Source organism: Apteryx mantelli, chromosome 3 (genome assembly GCF_036417845.1).
Source record: "Apteryx mantelli isolate bAptMan1 chromosome 3, bAptMan1.hap1, whole genome shotgun sequence".
In the NCBI taxonomy this organism is placed as follows: Eukaryota; Metazoa; Chordata; class Aves; order Apterygiformes; family Apterygidae; genus Apteryx; species Apteryx mantelli.
Window position 1 is genome coordinate 57,471,846 of NC_089980.1, and position 19,063 is coordinate 57,490,908.

Here is a 19,063-nt window from a genome sequence, read left to right on the forward strand (position 1 = left end):
GCTCACTAAGTTTTCCTTCTGGCTCACGTGCTTGGATTCTTCCCAAGAGAAAAGCAGGGAAACAAGGGGTGGGGAGTAGAATTTTCTTTTCACTCTGAGGAAGTGTGCTTCAGGGGGAATAGAATGAAAAACACAACCTGTGTGCATTGAGAACAGTGCACAGATTAAGATTTATTTTCCTGCCAAAGTCTTTTCCAGGATTGCTAAAGTCTGTATTTCCCTCTCAGTTTGCGTAACCTGCTCCCAAGCATCCAGAAGCAAGCTTTTGTCTGCAAAATGTTACTTCTGAGTTGAAATTCTTTTCCTGCTAGTCTTTGCAGTGAAAGAGAGAAGCTGGAGTAAAGAATAGCTTGTCTGGCAACAATTTGATATTTCTGATGCTTTCAAATAATACAACACTAGCTCCTGCATTTCACTGAGCTTCTTCGATGTTAGAACCAAAATTACAGCATAGAGCTCAAGAAATGCTGCAATAACAGTATAATGCATGTAACAACCCTTTTCTTTTTTTGCAGACTAAAAACTGCTTTCTATGCAATTGCCCTACAATAGCCTAGTTTGTTTATATTACAAATACTTTAAGCATTTTTTCCCAAACAACCGGATTTTGGGCACAAAAAGATGAAGAACTAATTTGGGAATTTATATTAAGTAAGGCACAGAAGATGTATAAAGCTTCTGTATAAAGCTATCACATTTCTACTAATAGGCATCTACAATATGATTATGTTCTCAGAGATAGAAAAACACCAAAAATTATCTGTGATCTTTGTAATAGCAGTCTCAGAAAACAAACCATTTACTAAAATATGGTCTACATTGTGAGAAATGTCTGTGAACCATTTCAGTATGGATCTGCATGGAAATTAAGGGTCTCACTTTTAAGGCAGAAGCAGAGCGTTTCGTGATCTTACCATGATTTGTACTTGTCCCTTTTACAGAAGTAAACGCCCGAGTTGGCTCACATGTTTGGTTTCTCAATCTCAGTACTTCACAGCATGGCCTGTTGTGCTGGAAAGGCTTTGCTGACATTTAAAATACTTCCATATTACTGTTTTAGTTCAGATCAGGAGCATGACTTTGAAGTGAACTTCCCAGTCACCCCCCGCTTAATATGCTTGGGTTCATATTGTGGATTGGCTTTAGAGCCCAGATTCTTTTCAGATGAAATTAAACCAGATCCCACCTAATGAACCACTCCAACCACTAAAGGGTTTTCAGTCACGGGAATGGACAAGATAGTCTGAAAGAACTCCTCCCACCCCCCAAAACTGGGTCCTCAACACTCTAAAGTTTCCTCGTGTTCCACATTAGTTGCTAAAGTAGACAGCCTTTGCCTCTACTTCACTAAAAGAGGCCTTTTTGTTAGCAATAAGTTGCTCTGAGAGGATTATTCTAAAAAAATCAGATAACAGAAGTGCCCAACAAAATGCACATTACCTATGTCAAATCCAATTACGGTCTCTGATAAACACTGTATTCGCACATCATAAAAACAGTACCAGGCCAGACTAAAAACTCCTTCTCCCGGTGAAAGTTGCTTAAGGAAGAACCACTTGCCTCCAACAAAACCGCTTTAGTGAGTAACTGCTCACCAAAGGGACTAAGAGATTTGTAGACAAAGTTTTCTATCACTTTTGGAAACAAAATATTTCAAAATATGGGATGGAAAAATAAGAAAGATAACTACTGAAAATCCTTTTTGCATAGGTAATTATAATAATGTGTTTTCAATTACTGAAAGATAAAGAGACTAATGGTGAAATGAACATTGTACTAATAAACTCTAATACAAACTCAGTAGCATCCCTTCAGAAAAAGTTTATTCTCAAGTTTATTTCAGTAGTGCAGCTTTTCAAAGAGGATAAACCTATCCTCAAAGACACACGTTCACAGACAAATTGTGCAAGTTGTTCAGCACTGCTATTTGGCAAGGTCTCCAGCCAGATGGGTTTGCTAATGACTCTTGCAAGGTGTTTAAATCAGATTTTAGTGGAACACATGACTGCCATGTTTAATTACTCTAAGTTAATATAGCTTAATGGACATTATTTGGTATTTAAGAGTCAGAGTTTTTGATGGAAAGTACAAAGACAAAATAGTCTTTTGCATTTGCTTCTGTACAAAGATAAACAAATTTGGCATTGTACAATTGATTGGCTGGCTCACACCATACATGATTTCAATAGTTAAGCAGTATAACTGTTTTAGCTGAACATCAACTATACAAAATAAGGATACCAAAGCCTTGATTCCCTGCTTATTTATAACCCTTCCTAAGAGAAGTCATTCAGAATAATTATTATAGCAGAGGCAGACATTTGTTCAACTTACAAAAATGTTTCTTAGCCAATATATAGTAACAATGGATACAGACTATTATTTGTATCAGCTGAATATATATTTGAAATATTCTGTGATTTTCTTCAGCTTTGCCTGAATGCATTGAGCTACTGAAAGGAAACTGAGATCCAACCATAATCTTTAACTATTTCTTCTCCCAGAAGCATAACTTCAAAGATGCTCATTAGCTTCACTTCATCTTGTAAAAACTATACTTTTTGGCATAGATTTTAAGCACATTACTATATATGAAACCGTAGCAAAATAAAAGGAATATAAAATAGTCCAAGCTATTATCATCCTGCTTTCACATCTCACAGATGCTAACACTGTAATCAAATCTTTGATTGCAGACACAAGTGGATGGCAAGCTACTTGCTGTTATGATTAATTTAAAATAATAAGAGAAAATCTGATACCTTTTGAAAATGTTTTCTTTAGGATATATTTTGGGGTAAAGCAGTTTTTCTCCTAGGTAACTAATCGATGCCTGCGAACACTCAAGATGATAGCTTTTGTCCCTTGACCTGTAAAGCTACCTCCTCAGCTGTATGACAGCACACAGCAAAGAGCTCAGCTTTCATAATGTGAACAAGGGAGCTCTCGAGGGCTGGACTCTCTCTGGACTGGGAAGCCAGGTAATCGGGATTCCAGGTGAAGGTGATACTCGCAGTGGACTGAGCAGAAACCTGAGCTAGTAGTGATGGCATTGGTTGTAGACAATAAAAGATAATGTAATTTTCAGATTTATATTTTTAACATTTATTAAAAAAGCAAGATGTATGTTCATTTCAAATTAAACAGTTAAAAATGTTAAAGCATACAAACAAATCAGTTGTGTACTAGCAGCATCCAATTGTTAGAATTTTCTAGAACTCCTCAGTACAGTCTTGGCAAGCTAAAAATATTACAACTTGCAACCAACTGACCTCACCATAGTGCAGATAAAACAAACTTTATAAAATTAACAATTTAAGGTTAAATAAGCTTAAATAAAGGTGTTAAATACAAGACACTTGATCAAAGCTTCTGTACAAAGATAAACAAATTTGGCATTGTACAATTGATTGGCTGGCTCACACCATACATGATTTCAATAGTTAAGCAGTATAACTGTTTTAGCTGAACATCAACTATACAAAAGTAACTGAAGTTGGGAGTGGGCTAACCCCTGTGAGCCATTTACAAGGCATATGCATCTTTAGAAAATCAGAACACTGTTTATATTCAGGCACCATTTGTTCCTGCAAATAAATAATCTCTAATGTATCTGCATCCAAACTAGTGTTAAACACATCAGTGCTAACATTTTATAAACACAGCTTTGTGACTATTCACTATACCTCCATTCTTATTGCTATGACAATGTGGACTGTGGAAATAAAACTACTGTACATACAAAAAATAGAGCACCTTTTAAACATTAAAGTATATGTCTGGTTATTCTTTTTATCTTACAATACTGAAGCCCAAGCTAATGTAAATTGCTTTAACATCTTCACCAATGCACCTGAAATGCAGGAACTAAAACCCCAAATATTCCTCTTCAGGCAAGCCCCAGCCAGAGCATCTTCTAAAAATGTCTAAAATGACACCAATAATTTTTACATTCATCTTCACACAAACAAACATCTGCTATTCTCTGCTTTCTTCATATGAATTTAAAGACAGATTACCACAGTTTTCTCTCCTGTTCAAATGAATGAAGCTGGATAGAGAATATAGCAGAAACACCTAAAATGGATTGTGAACACAGTGAAATTATTACCCCTCTAATTCAAAAATACAGCTGTTACACTGTTGAAGTAAGGATTTTCAAAGGGCCCAAACATTAGGATTTTTTGTCTATCGTATTGAAAAACCATTCTGTAAATTTCCTCAGCTGAGCAGCTGCCGTTTGAGACTCCTCTTGAAGTCTCATGTTATCTTGTCTCAGATGCTGTACCTCTGCTTGGAGAACTGCTTTGTCCTGTTTTTCCTGGTTAATAAAAGGTAAGTTGAATCAAGTGAGTAGCCATGATGACATTTATTTTTGTTGCTAATATTTCCGTGTAAGTCATACAGCTATATTTTGTTAAGCTCCCTAATCCATTGTGACAGCTACTAACCGCAATCTGAATTCCAAAATGTGCTCCAATGTTGTTTTGAAGAGAAAATATTGCAGGCTAAAAGAAAACTAGATTCTACTTCAATACAAGAATTTTAGAAGTTCATTTAACAAAAGACTCTAGCACTAAAAGAATAAGAAGCTCTCAGGTATCACAAATGATACCTGAGGGGTCAAGTCACAGAAATTTGATTTTAATCATATATTAAGTAGGAAATATAGCTGGTTTCAGAAATTTCCCTTACAGGATTATTTTCTTACCAAACGTGGTCTCTTCTAGCAGTCCTGGTACTGTTTCCAGCTCAGGAATTAGACAGTAAATGAGGCACAGGTCAAATCATTGTTAAATGATCAAGATCACAGAATCACAGAGTGGTTGAGGTTGGAAGGGACCTCTGGAGATCATCTAGTCCAACCCCCCTGCTCAAGCAGGGTCACCTACAGCACATTGCACAGGATTGTATCTAGGTGGCTTCTGAATATCTCCAGGGAAGGAGACTCCACAACCTCTCTGGGCAACCTGTTCCAGTGCTCTGTCACCCTCACAGTGAAGAAGTTTTTCCTCATGTTTAGATGGAACTGTCTGTGTTTCAGTTTGTGCCCGTTGCCTCGCGTCCTGTCGCTTGGCACCGCTGAAAAGAGTCTGGCCCCACCCTCTTGACACTCTCCCTTCAGATACTTATACATGTTGATGAGATCCCCCCTCAGCCTTCTCTTCTCCAGGCTGAACAGTCCCAGCTGTCTCAGCCTTTCCTCATAAGAGAGATGTTCCAGTCCCCTAATCATCTTTGTAGCCCTTCGCTGGACTTGCTCCAGTAGTGCCACATCCCTCTTGTACTGGGGAGCCCAGAACTGGACACAGTACTCCAGATATGGCCTCACCAGGGCTGAGTAGAGGGGGAGAATCACCTCCCTCGACCTGCTGGCAACACTCTTCCTCATGCACCCCAGGATGCCATTGGCCTTCTTGGCCACAAGGGCACATTGCTGCCTCGTGGTTAGCTTGGTGTCCACCAGCACTCCCAGGTCCTTCTCCGCAGAGCTGCTTTCCAGCAGGTCAACCCCCAACCTGTCCTGGTGCATGGGGTTATTCCTCCCTAGGTGCAGGACTCTGCACTTGCCTTTGCTGAACTTCATGAGGTTCCTCTCCGCCCACCTCTCCAGCCTGTCCAGGTCTCTCTGAATGGCAGCACAGCCCTCTGGTGTCTCAGCCACTCCTCCCAGTTTTGTATCGTCAGCAAATTTGCTGAGGGTGCACTCTGTCCCTTCATCCAGGTCATTTACCACAAGGCAACACAGACGACAAATCTGGTGTTAACTACTCAACAATAGTGCCTGTGTGCATATTCCCATCCATTGTTAAATCCAAGATACCATAAATGAAATGGAGATAAAGTACCTCATATTCACTCTGGGATATGACTGTATGTGGGCTATTCTGGAGTAGTTAATGACCTGTAAATCTGTTAGCCTTGCAGCAACTTGTTTACATAACCATTTCCACGGGACCTTCTGCGCCTCAGTGTACTGACCAACCACTGAGCTCTACAATTCATTGATTATCCTCATGTTATCTAGTTTAACTGATGTATTTTTTTCAAGCCCTTGATGAACTCTGCATAAAAATATAGCTATTAAAACTGAAGAATAACAATGCTGGTAATTTTTTACCTTTCTCAGGTCAGTTTGTAGCTGCCGGAGGATCACCTCTAGCTGGTTTACTTTTCCAGTCAGAGTAGTAGGAGCGTGTTCCCTGTAAAGTAAGCGACTACCTTACTCTGGGTGAGTTAAAAACATTTCCCCCCTGCCAGGTTTTGCAGAATAATACTTGTAGTGATAGCAAGGGAAACAAAGCAGTTTAGGGATAGCTGGGAAAATACAGATGAAAACGGAAACAGTGGAAGCTGAAGCATAAACCATTGCTGCGATACCCTAAATATGACACTGCCTCTCATGCTACTCAGGGAGAAATTAAAATAATTTTAAGAAGGAATGTTTTAGGAATTATTTGCACATACTTTCACAGAGCAAGTCAAACCCACTGCTAAATAGTGTGCTCAGTACACTTGTTAACAAGCTGCTTTCTGATAAGGACTGTACTAATCTGAAGCAAGCTGCAGCAGCAGTTATGGCAAATCAAAAGAGCTGTTAGAGTTCTTTTGTCTAGTCTACAGTTGTGCCATTTCCAGTAAAAGATAAACCTATGACTTTATGAAGACAAACATTTTGTTTAAAGGTCAAAACACATGAAATATTGCCACAGGTTAATCAAATACATGACTGAAGGAAAATACTGAGAAGAGCTTCTCTTTCTGTATGACAATGAGCACTCTGGGAGAGAGTTTCATATATGTTATAGATGAAATTAGACATAATGTAAATTATTTTGTCTAGAAGAGAGAATATGTAGTTGTACACAAAGCTGAATCAGGTGCTTCATGCAAGTGTGCAAATAGGATAGGTTTGCCAATGTTAAAAGTGGAACATCTTAAACAGCCTTTTGCAATCCTTACTGCTCACTAGCTGGTGGAAAGATGTGGTCTTAAAAGTCATTAAAAGAAATGTGCTTTACCATGTAAGCAAGTTAAGTTGTGTAAAATTGGTTCAAATTAAAATGTGATAGTCTAACAAGCATGAAGACTAAAAGCTTTATTTTCCCTCCATTTCCTTTCTTCCAATCCTGCAGTTGAAAAGCAAAACTAATCAAAGAAGTGTTCTTCTTTTACGGTGTACTAATGGACAGATTCTACAGTTGAATCTCTATTTTTAAAACAAGTAAACTCCCCACACAGAGAAGATGGGAAAAAAAAAGAGTATAATTAATTCTCTCTTAGAGCACCAGGTGTGAGGAATTAGGACAGTTATGACACTAAAGTCTTCTTCAGCCCTCAGTCACAATTCTCTTGATTCATTTCTCTGTGTATAAATAGAAAATTATGGATTTGCAAGTAGTAATTTTTGCTTGAACATGTATTCATGTATTTCCTTGAACAGTTGCAAAAGTTAGACCTGTTGCACGGTCTGAGACATTTGCTACAGATAAGGTTATTGCATACTGCAGAGTTATAGGTCCTGTTCTCTGTTCTGTTCAGATGAAAATAGAAAAAAGCACAATACAAACTATTGTATAGGAGGAATACAATGAAAAATTCAACTCTGAGGTGCAGTAGATCAGTGCAAAGTGACCAGCCAAAATTCTGTGTACCTAACTGTACTCTGTATTAGAGGCCTATTTCAGAGAGAGCACTTTTTCTGGCTATACTGCAAAATTCCTAGATGGAACTGCTCTGATGCTGGTTGCAAGAGACGACATTTTCCAGAAGCAATTTAAAGGCATGTTCAGTCAAGGCAACAAGTCTATCAACAAATAACAGTGAAGTATGTATATAGACAATTAGACATCATGCTTTTGGAGATAAAACCCTATGACCCATTTTCATAGAGTTTCTCGAGAAAGCTTCCTGGTATGGTCATGTAGATGGCAAAAATATTTATGGGATATGTGGTTATTATGGTACATCAGGATTTAAGGAAGATGTGTTTGTCTAGTAATTCATGATCTAATTCTAACTTATTTCTTCATGATGTGACTTCATGATCTGCTTGCCTTGAAAGCAAGTTTTAGGAATTTTATTCTTACAGCAACTATTTTGCAAGACAGTCTCATTAAGTGGCTTTTTTGAAGCTAACAAGCTTGGCAGTCCCCTGTCAATAAAGCCTATCAGCTGATGAGCTGCAAAAGTCATTCTTAACTTTCATAAAGCAGTAGTTAGACCAAAATAATTCCACCCAATGTTCTATTTTCTTGACAGCTCTTCAGGTCTTACAGACATTGGGCTAATTTCTGAACAGTTTCAATCAAATTCTAAACTTTCCATAGTCAAAGGTCATGCAATAAACTATACAATTACATCCTGAAAAGGCTGTGTTCACTACTACCCTGCAAGTGTCATATCTGATGTCAGGACAATTTCAACATTCCAGTGTGCTGATCTTGAATAAGTATTTCTCTTTCTAATTTTCCTTATACAGAAAACAGAAAAAAAGGAAAACAAGAGCTTTTTTTTTTAATGTAGTACATGTAATTTTAAAACCTGAACATTTTCAGAGCAGTAGTGCTTTTTTTCCTCCTCTCCTTTTTTCACATTATTGACATGTTGACTTTCCCCTCCCGTTTTGATTTGTCTGCCCATATTACCCATCTTTCCCAGTTTTGTCTCTCCACTTCCTTTCCTGTCCCCTCCCTTTTTGGGGGGGAGAGAGCATTTAATTTAGCGAAAAAAACATAGCCCATCTACTTTCTGCTGTTCTGAGAGCAGGATTTGCCATCTTCCAGCTGCAAAGGGAGCCCCTCTCTTACAGCTATTTTTCCTGTACCACCTCTACCACAAGGAACAGGAGGGGAAGAGAACTCCCATCATCATGTAACATGCAACATTAAGAGAAAATATTTTTTTCTATTTTTTAAGAAATTTGCTCTAATTCTGACATACCCAGTAGCCTCAAGGAAATCTTTTCCATCTGTGGGACTCTCATCCAATGGTAACTCTTGTACTCCCTCCAAATCCTGAGCTTGCTGCATATCGTTCAGGGTACAAAAAGATGCTACTCTCTGATCTGTAAAAAAAGTAATGTAAGGATATGTGTAAATATGGACATATATACCAAACAAAAGCCTATATTATAGTTGCTTTCCAGGCACAGTTAGAGAAAGGGATGTAGGTTTCTACATCATAGTTTTGAAGATAATCAGCAGATATAAAGTATATTCCAGTTAGTTGGTTTCCCAACATCTGCATCCAAAGGCAACCTCAAAGCCCATTGTTTTGCATGTATCAGCAGAGTAAAACAGATTTGTTGCTGATTTAAAGAGTAATTTGGTCTTGATGAAATCCCTAGAAAATCTTTGAGAATTCAGGGCCACAACCAATGACAATAACAATTCAGTGAAAAGGTTTGCATTTTCCATGGATTCAAAACCACCAGATTCCTCAGAAATCTGCACTGTTCAGTTTGTACTGTTTTACTGGCTCAAGTATTTGCAGAACCTTCTGGTAATCTGCATACTTGAAAAACAATAAATTAATGCTGTTCTTATCAATTGAGTTTTTGTCATTATTTTACTACAACACACCATTCTCTACGTTGCATTTCACTGGAACATAGTCTAACAAGCACAAATATAATTACCCATGGATATACAGTGCAGTTGCCAAAATACACCAATCACCACATAATAAAACTATGCCATGCAGATCATCATTGCACAGAACAGGAGTAAATGATGCATTCATTATGATTTAAATTTTCTTCTATGAACAATCCATATTCTGTGGAGATTGATTAAAGTGATTTCTGTCAACAAAATCCATGCCTATAAGTTTGTATAAATTCTGTGCACAACATGCCTGCCTTGCCCTTTCTCCCCTCGCTCTGCCACCCCACAGGCCCAAAGCTTGCATCACCATGCAAACGTGCAAACATAACAAATATTAAAGAAAGTTTACAAAAGGTAAAAGTCATCAATCCCAGATCATCACCTAGAAACGGCGTGTAATGACAGAGCGGCCCAAGTTCTTCATCTGAGTCAAAACCTGGAATAAGATTTAGAACGTTCCTATAAACAAGATAGACCATCTCCACTAAAGTAGCTGTGGCCTTATGTTAAGTTCACATAATGGAACACTCCCAGTGCAGCTCATGCTGCCTGTCACCGTCCACCTTTCAAAAACATTTTTACACAACACCAGCATTACAGTAAAGCATGAGATTTCATGCCCCATGTTTCTTACATTAACACCCGGTATTGTAACACACAGCATGACAACTTGGCACAACACACAAAAAAACAACCCCCCAGACTCTAAACACCCCCCAAAAAAGTGAATGTAAGCCAGATCATCTTAACTAGGAAGAAAATTCTGTTTTAAAGGTTTTATCAAATAAAAATAGGAAAATAAATCACTAAAGAGCTCTTTAAGGAGATTTTTAAATGATCACTTTTAAGGATTAGCAAAGGCTGACAACTCATTATATAATAAAGCTAAGCTGCATGCCATTTTTTTTCCATTTTTAAAGATCACAGGTGATTTCTCCTCATTTTATCCTATTTCTGACTAGCAATGGATCTCAAAAAACATGAACATGACTTTTTCATATATATTGACAATAAGGCAAGAATATAATTTTAAACTCATAATCAATTACATAACTTTGAGAACTGAAACACCTTAGTTTGAATAGATTTAAGTAGTACAGATAAGCTAAAACTAGTTTCCCTACTCAAATGCAGTTTGTAGGCCTGAAACAAGACTGTATAAACAATCAGGCTGACAAAGGCATGGGGCATAAGTCTGATGTACACATCTAACTCTGTCTCATTTTTATACTTTGTTCACATTTTCATTACACTTGATAGAAGAAAACAGTCAGCAACAAATATTACACTACTGCTATTTTTTCTATGTTATGACTTCATTAATGGCCAATAATATGTGACATGCATGACACTGCCTCTGAGACAATTCTACTCCAATATAAAAACCTGAATTTTTCTCCCACTGCTGAGTAAGCTTAATTGAAGAGAATGGTCACTTGTCTGTCTCACTGCAGTTAAGAAATTACTTTGTCAGTTGAAAATGTTTTGTGAGTTTGTTCTTCCTAGCAGTATTTGAAAGTATCTTTTTCTTGACGGATAAAAGCATGGGCATAAAGGGATACATGCAGCCATTAATGAAATCACGATTAATTTTTTTAAACACAATATTTTATAATATTTTCATATTACTTCTAAGCACAACAAAAAAGTATAAAAACACAGGTGCTTGCAATGAAGTATAATGAAAGCATTAACTTTTTCTTTCTTGCATAATTGCTAATAAATTCCAACTGCACATCATTTAAAAATAATTAACACATAGAGTAGGAAATTTACTATTAAACTCTTTCTCTAATTTCATGGTATAAGTTTAAAATATTTTTCCAGTATTCAGTTCTTTATAAAATATGAAACCATATTCTCATATTCAGCAGGTGAGGAACATTGATGATCAGGTGAGGGCACTATATGGTCTCCTATCATATAATAAACAAGAGTCTCCTATCATATACTATATAAATTTTTGTGATGCTCCTCCAAGAATAGTTATTTAATTTTTAAAAGCCAGGTTAGTGTCAAATCTGCTCCCTCAACAAGTTAGTAAAAACAATAAACTGCTTTAATAACTAGCACATCAGCAAGATCCCTGAGTAGCAAAAATTTTTGCCTTTGAATAGTTTTTAATGTTATGGAAAACAGAAAAGTGAGCAACCAAATAGGATTTTTCCTAAGCATGTAGTTGAATGACACATTTTTTATTTTCAATAACTATATCAAGTCCCACTTATCTCCCTATAAATATTCACGTTTAGTAATAGTTTTACCAATTTGTCATTTACATCAGAACTTTTTTTAAACTTGAACTGTGGTTAAAGTTGAACTTGTGCTTCCATGAGCAAAATCTTCTTATAGATTTTGGTTTTATTTGTTTTTAACAGAATGGGCTTCATGTTCTACACATGAAAGTGAAATCAAAGCTACCTTCATTAACAGTTAAGGTTTTGAAAGAAATCAAGTCTGTTTCTGACTATGATATTACAGACATAAGCTCTGTTTTCTCCAACCTGTGAGGACATCTTCAATTCAAGTGATGAAGTGCAAACTAAACAGAAGAAAATACATGTAATCTCAGAGCTCTAATTTTTGTCCAGAACATCCTTGTAAAGCCACAAGTAGGAACCATGCACAGAAAACTGAGAAAATATATTAGTGTTTTTATCAAAAGCTTAAGCAACAGATGACTTGTGAAAGACACAAAGATGAGACAAAATTTGTCTCACTTGAAGGTAATAGAATTGTATAGTTGTAACCACACAGAATTTGAGCCTGGATTTGCATTGTTTCAACCTACTAATAATAGGCCAAAAAACTTCAGGCAAATTTCAGGTACTGGAGATCAGAAAATGCTAAAATCAGCATGGTTTATGAAGTAGCCCTCTCATTATTAAGGCAAAGTCTACCCACAAGCATGTACTGACTTACACACTGAAGCAAACACGAGTTATGCATGTATGCATTTGAAATGACCAAATGTAACCTAAATATTTTCATTTTCTATTTTTCTAGAAGTTTAACATACTAAGTTGGTTAAAATATCTATCTCTTATGTTGAATGCTTCACTTCTTCCTCATTATGTTTTCCGTAGCATTACTTGTATTACGCTATAAAGATTTTAAATGGAAATGTTAAAACAATATTAATTATGGTAGCACAGATGTTTCTGCAAAGATAAACTAGAATTAAGAAATACTGCATTCTGATTAGCATGACTAGTAGACAGTCATAAAAATAACCTGGAAAAAAATCAGTGGTTGAAACTACCTGTTTTAATGAATTAAATCAGGGACATCAGAGGGACTTTCTTAGGCTGTTTATCCCCATAGTATGATTTACAAAATACTTAACAGTTTTTTAAGCAGGTTATAACCGGTTTAAAGTAAGACAAATAGTACTAAGATCTATTTATAATAACAACATATTTGTTTGTGTCAGTCCTCTTTTCCTAGAATGACAGAAACAGCTATGGACATCTGGAAAGGCTTCTCCCTTTGCCCACCCCAATTTTTCTACACGATCCAAAATTAGCTATCATCAGCTTTAACATAACACACGTGTTCAAAGCCTGTCTTTCTTTCCTCCTAGCTTTCCAACTTAGAAGGATAATACAAAAAGAGAATCAAAAAAACATTGTCTCCTTCTCCCTTATTCTTTTCTGAGATTTCTTTGTTCTCCCTGCTCTCATTTGGCTCGCCAATTTATTCCATAAATCTCCATATCTTTTTCTTTACTCAGTTCAGCATGTTGCTTTCTCTCTTGGTTTCTTTAACTTCTCCTTTAGCCCCCAATTTCCCTCCCCCAAACCCTGCCTTTTCTCTTTCACTGCGCAGTCACACCCACTTCTCTACCTATTTTTTATTGCTTGCCTCAGGAGTGGATACAAAGGTATTTGCCCATTGAACTAGTGTGCCAATTGCTCCCTGCTGACTCTCTCTCTGTAGTCCACACCAAAATAAAAATAAAGGAACTGGAGTTTCCACTTTCACACTTTCCACATGTGAAAGAAATTGAAGGGTACCCCTTGCTGTTGACTGCATGAATGATAAAGATGATCTCTGTGCAAACCTTACAGGCCTGCAGTGGAAGGCAGTGCAAAGACTTAAGCAACATTGCACAAGGCTCCAGCTTATACACACCGACCCTCAGGAGAAACAGCTCAGACTCAAAACCTTACTCACACAGCTTCTGGAGCTTGTGGAGCAAACCCCTGCACAGCTCTCCATTGCACTGTGAAGACCTGTCTTATGAATAATAAAGGATTTTCAGGAAAAGTTTGAAGATAACATTCAGCTCCCCACAAAAGTTCTTGGAAGCAAAAGCATTTAAAATGAAATCCTCACAATGTGAAAAGCAGTACTCTCATTGTGCCTTTAATGCAAAAAAGTCATCACAGCTTCTGGAGCTTTTTCAGAGCCACTAACTCCACCCTTGTGGACCACAGTTTAGAAACTTGTTCTACATAAGACCAAGGCTTCAGTAGGATGCAAGTCAATACTGATGAATAAACAACTTTCCCAACTGTCCAGTTGAGAAAAAAATAGCTAAAAATGATCCCCTTCTTGTCTCATCTGTGAGTAAATTCTTAGTTCAGATGATGGTTGCAAAAATCTTGCTACTGTATTTAATTCTTAATCAACTAACTCCAATATTATAAACCTCTAAAAAAAGGCTATTTATAATATATGATATTAACCTGGGTACAACTACATTTTAAGAGAGACAGAAGAAGATAGTGAAGTTTGCATTATGGATTTTGAACTGATAAAAATGTTTGGGTTGCCTGTATACAGACTGGAGAGACCGAGGGGCGAAAATCCTGACTTTGGAATCAGACTGGTAATTCTAATGAGCTGACATTAAGAAAAGACTTTTTTTACAAGGAAAAAGCCAAAATGAAGTTTTGTGTCCAGGTTCCAGCACAGAGCACAGCATTTAAATATCAGCTTGGTAAAGTCAAACTAGAGATAAATTCTAACATTAATTTATTAGCTCAGTATTAAGCCCTATCCATTTTTTGATCCTTTTTAATTGAAGGGATTTTTTGGTTATTTTAGGATTTTTTTTCAGACGGTCCAATACAAAATGTGAACACATTTCCATCCAGTTTATTAGAAAGATGGAAGTAGTTTTATATTCATAAGTATATGATCTTTAGGATCAGCCACTCTTTTTCACATTGATAGAATGCAGATCAGTAGTTCCAAGCTATTTTTAAATACCAGCTTCAAGTGACTCCTCAGTTTTGAAGGACAACATTAAAATACACAAGGAAACAGCATCTGCCAATTCATATCCAATTATTTTAAAAGCAAATCATAAGCCACATTCCCTTCCAGTGAATTTTTCATGATATGCCAATCAGTTATTCTTATTTAAATTACTTACTAATTGTGAGACATAGTACACAGGAAGTTGACCAACGGTGTAAAAAAAAATTCTATTCCTAGTCAAAAGATTCAAATTGGCCTACTATTTAGTCAAAATATTTTATAAATTATCTAACATATGCACAGATGTCTCCACTGAAGAGTCCTAAACAGAAAAGAATTCTATTTCTGCATACAAAACTAGTGTATTATTTACTCTTCAAATTCTTCTAAGAATTCAAAAAAAAAAAAAAAAAAAAACCCCAGTAACACAGTTTCTATCTTGTGACTCAGGTTGTCAGTTCTTTGTTTTTAGTTACAAATATATCTGAGATATTTGCAATTAAAACCTAACAAGTAAATACTCCCTCCCTAAAATAGAGCACTGTATTTAGCTATGTTTTTCTACCCCTCTCTTATAAATTCAAATGGTAATTACATTCACATAACACTTTCAAAGTGAAATTCTGCAAACTGATTAAATGAAGGATACTTTTATTCTAATTCCAATATTAAGAAGTAAAAACAAATAAAATGTATTAAAGGTTTTTTTTTAAAAAAAAAACTTCTTGAAAACAGGAGCATAATTAGTGCAGAATAAGAGTTTTTAGTTAACTGAACTCTCAATTTTTATATATAGTAGTTAAAAATATTCTTCATGTACAAAATTACAAAGTCTGTCTTGTACGGATCCAAATCTATTTTCAACTGTTTAAGATGCCAATAACAAATACCAGAATTTTCCCTGAGCAATTAAGCATACAAACACATGGGAACAGTTGTCAGACTCTCAGCTTTACAATACTTCCTACCAGCTACAAGCTCAACAGACATGTTTAAGTACTACTGAACAGAAATTCATGAATATAAAGTTAATCAGTTTAAGAAACAATACAGTACTTTAGATTGCTAAACATCACTGTTCCATAGATTTTTTGAAATGTTAATGTTGACATTCAAATTAGTATAGTAAGGTGATCTGAATAGCTTTTTATCAAATTGAAATTTAATCACTTCATACTTAGAGAAGAACTCATACCAGAAACCCGATTACCACGGTTGCTTCTAGTTGAAAAAAAACACAAGAACATCTCATCACTAACTCCACGAACAGTTTTCCTCATATAGGTAATATGTGCATCTTAAATGATAATATGATTGTGATAACATCACTGTTGTTATTTTCGGTTCCCTTTGACTTCTCATACCTTCACTAATGAGAGTAATACAAGTTAACAAATGGCAGAGACTTTAGGACAGCACAGTGACCTAACCAAAACATCTCACAGAAACAACAAAACACTTAAACATATAACTGTATATATCCATATATACATTCAAACAAACATCCACCCCTCTCAGTTTATAAATTAAGTATGTGTATGTAAGTTTAGCCGTCAGAAAGCTGAATGAGGTTTTTTCTTTAGTTAGCTTGGTTTTATAATTTAATAATGTAAACTTAGTCTTGCACCTGAAATTCTACTACTGGAAAACATAGCATACATTTTTGATGTTTTTTGAGAGCTTATTATGAAAACTGAGAGGGACCCATTTGGATAACACATTCAAAGTTTATAAACACAACACAATAGACCCAGAGAAGTGTTATTCCCGGTCTCATTTTAAGTTTCTAACTTAGGTGCTTTGAATTGCTCCCTCAAAGCACCTGATTTTTCCAATTGATTATAGAGGGAACTTAGGAACTTTCATCCTAAGTGGATGAATTACAGCTAAGATAGATACTGAAAGTATCACCCCAAATTGTCAGTGACAATCTTCTGAATTGAAAAGTGATACTGCCAAAAGAACTAAAGAACTACGGAGACAAACATTGGATTTTGGTGATTCAAAATGTGGCTACACAATATATTAAAAAGAAAAGTTTCTGTATGGAACAGTGATCTTTATTGAAGTTTTCCTGTTACCTTCAAACGCTCGTGCAGCATCTACCAGGTGGGACCAGTCTAGCCCTGTGGCAGTGTCTGGCAGGGGCATCAGGCCAGGATCATTGAATTTGGCTTTATCAGATAAGGACCCATCTGAGAACCAGAATTCATCTAAACAATAAACACAATAATTAGTCTTCCTATAACAGTGATGTACAACTAATTTTGAAACTATTATAATGAACTGTTAAAATTTATAAGCAAAGCATGCTTATCTTCATTTTCTTTGTTTCCATCTTTTCCTGTTCAGTACTCAACATGGGTGGAACAATTGTTAAACTCAGGCAGAATAAGATGGGGAGCATTTTTAAAGATCTTTTTGTGCCACTTTACCCATGATGTGTTCTTTGCATTTTCCTGTGAATGCTGTGCGAGTAGGCAGCATCCGTTCTTAAAGTATACCATATTAAACCTGAGCACTGAGTAAAAAAATTGCTAGATATACAAAATAGTATTTTTAAGAAGGCTGTGAAACAACACCTGAGATTTACATGCAGAATTTTATATTGAAACTGAGACGTTTCAGTTCCAAAAGCAATTTCAAAAATATCGCCTGCTCTTAATATCTTTGTAATTTCTAGCCTATACTCAAACTCACTTTCACATTGAAAATACTACTCTATCAATTTAATATTTCTAACTGTACATCCAAGGATGTAAGACTTGTGTACTGATCTCTAAATTCCAGTGAGCTATAACTCACAGTATACTAAAGATACTGTGTACATTTTGATTAATGTACCATATCTAAAGATAATTTAAACACAGCTTTCAGTTATGCAGTCTTTTAGAAAGATACTATGCACATACATCTTAGCAGAGGAGAAGATTATTTTTATAACTACCTTAAATATTTTTTTACATTTTCCTTTTCTAGCTATACCAATCTTTGCTCGGATCAATGTGAACACAGTAAAGTGAATACCACTGAGTAGGCACATAGATGTTTTTAAAATTGAATCTAAAACAAATAGATTATATTTAATCAAACTTCATCTTAACCATAAAGTTAGTGATACAATTTTGTACTTTATTAAATACCACAGTCAGGAAAAAAGTAATTTTGCTTCAGATGTATCTACTTGTATTAAATAAAAAAGGTCAAAATAGTAAATTTTCCCTCAAATATTTCAGATATACAGGACTTTTTTCCTTCCCTCCAGTTATTCTAGTGATCCAGACTATAATACGTATGAAGAATGTTTCTTCCAGCAAAACACCAAACACAAAATCAGTGAAGGAAACACTGCACACATACAAGTGAAAGACGCATTATATTGTAAGAAAATGGCATGTTGCCATTGTCCTGATACCAGTGAAGAAGAATAGCAAAGTCTATTTGAATTAAAGCTTGCACACCTAAAAATCCAATAGCCTGTTATAGCACATTCTATTGCACAGAGCAATGATTAGAGCAAATCACATTCTTTGTAGAAAGTTTTTACCAGGAACAGGATAGTAAAGGAGGTTTGCAATCCTCTGTCAAAAATTGTGAGTCTCACAAATCAAAAGCAATGCAGAAGAGGTAGAAATCCTGTATACTGTGGAATTTGTGTTCTACAACTTATGTGCAAGATGCAGTATTGTTACGTTACAAATGGAAGTGGTTTGACAAACATCTAAAAATCTCTTTCTCAATAGCCACTCTTGGTATGCAAGAGTAGAGGTTATATATTAAATGAAAAATGCAGTATACAAATATATTCTACTTGTACCTCTGTACTAATATTTTATTTTCAGTTCCTAATAAACATACCTAAAATTTTATCTAAGGTCACCTTGAGATGAAAATACATTGGAAGCTCAACCACAGAGCATTCTGTGAACTTTTCTATACAATCTGGGATTTGTAAGAACCTTATTTATGCAAGTACAATTTTTTTATATATCCCTGTCATGGAAAACAGATAGAATGCCTTACTTGAAAGCTGGCGAGCCAGCTTTTGGTTCTAGACCAGTAGGCAGGCCCTAAGGGAGAGCCCTTGCTTTTGTGTGATCAGCCTACAGAGGCTGATTGTGAAATCTGTCAGGAAGATGTCTGTTCCCAGTACGATTCTGCTGGCTTTCCAAATTAGAGTGTAGGAGTGATATATTCACCAGTAGTCATCCTTCATTATGCATTGTCTTTGTGAAAACCTCAATTCA

At 35.9% G+C, this 19,063-nt stretch overlaps 1 protein-coding gene across 5 annotated transcripts in view; it reads right to left on the reverse strand.

The window, feature by feature from the left end:
• SIPA1L2 (signal induced proliferation associated 1 like 2) overlaps nt 1–19,063 on the reverse strand; it is a 182,978-nt gene that overhangs the window by 15,007 nt on the left and 148,908 nt on the right. For 3 of the 5 annotated variants that reach the window (XM_067293455.1, XM_067293456.1, XM_067293457.1), the window contains 5 exons: nt 16,898–17,029; nt 9,991–10,044; nt 8,944–9,067; nt 6,122–6,203; nt 3,090–4,321 (listed from right to left, as the gene is read on the reverse strand). In XM_067293455.1, coding sequence (XP_067149556.1) covers nt 4,175–4,321; nt 6,122–6,203; nt 8,944–9,067; nt 9,991–10,044; nt 16,898–17,029 — 539 coding nt within the window. In that variant the 3' untranslated portion in view covers nt 3,090–4,174. Of the gene's footprint in view, nt 1–3,089; nt 4,322–6,121; nt 6,204–8,943; nt 9,068–9,990; nt 10,045–16,897; nt 17,030–19,063 lie in introns of those variants that run through there. The other 2 variants (XM_067293459.1, XM_067293458.1) reach the window with 2 other exon arrangements.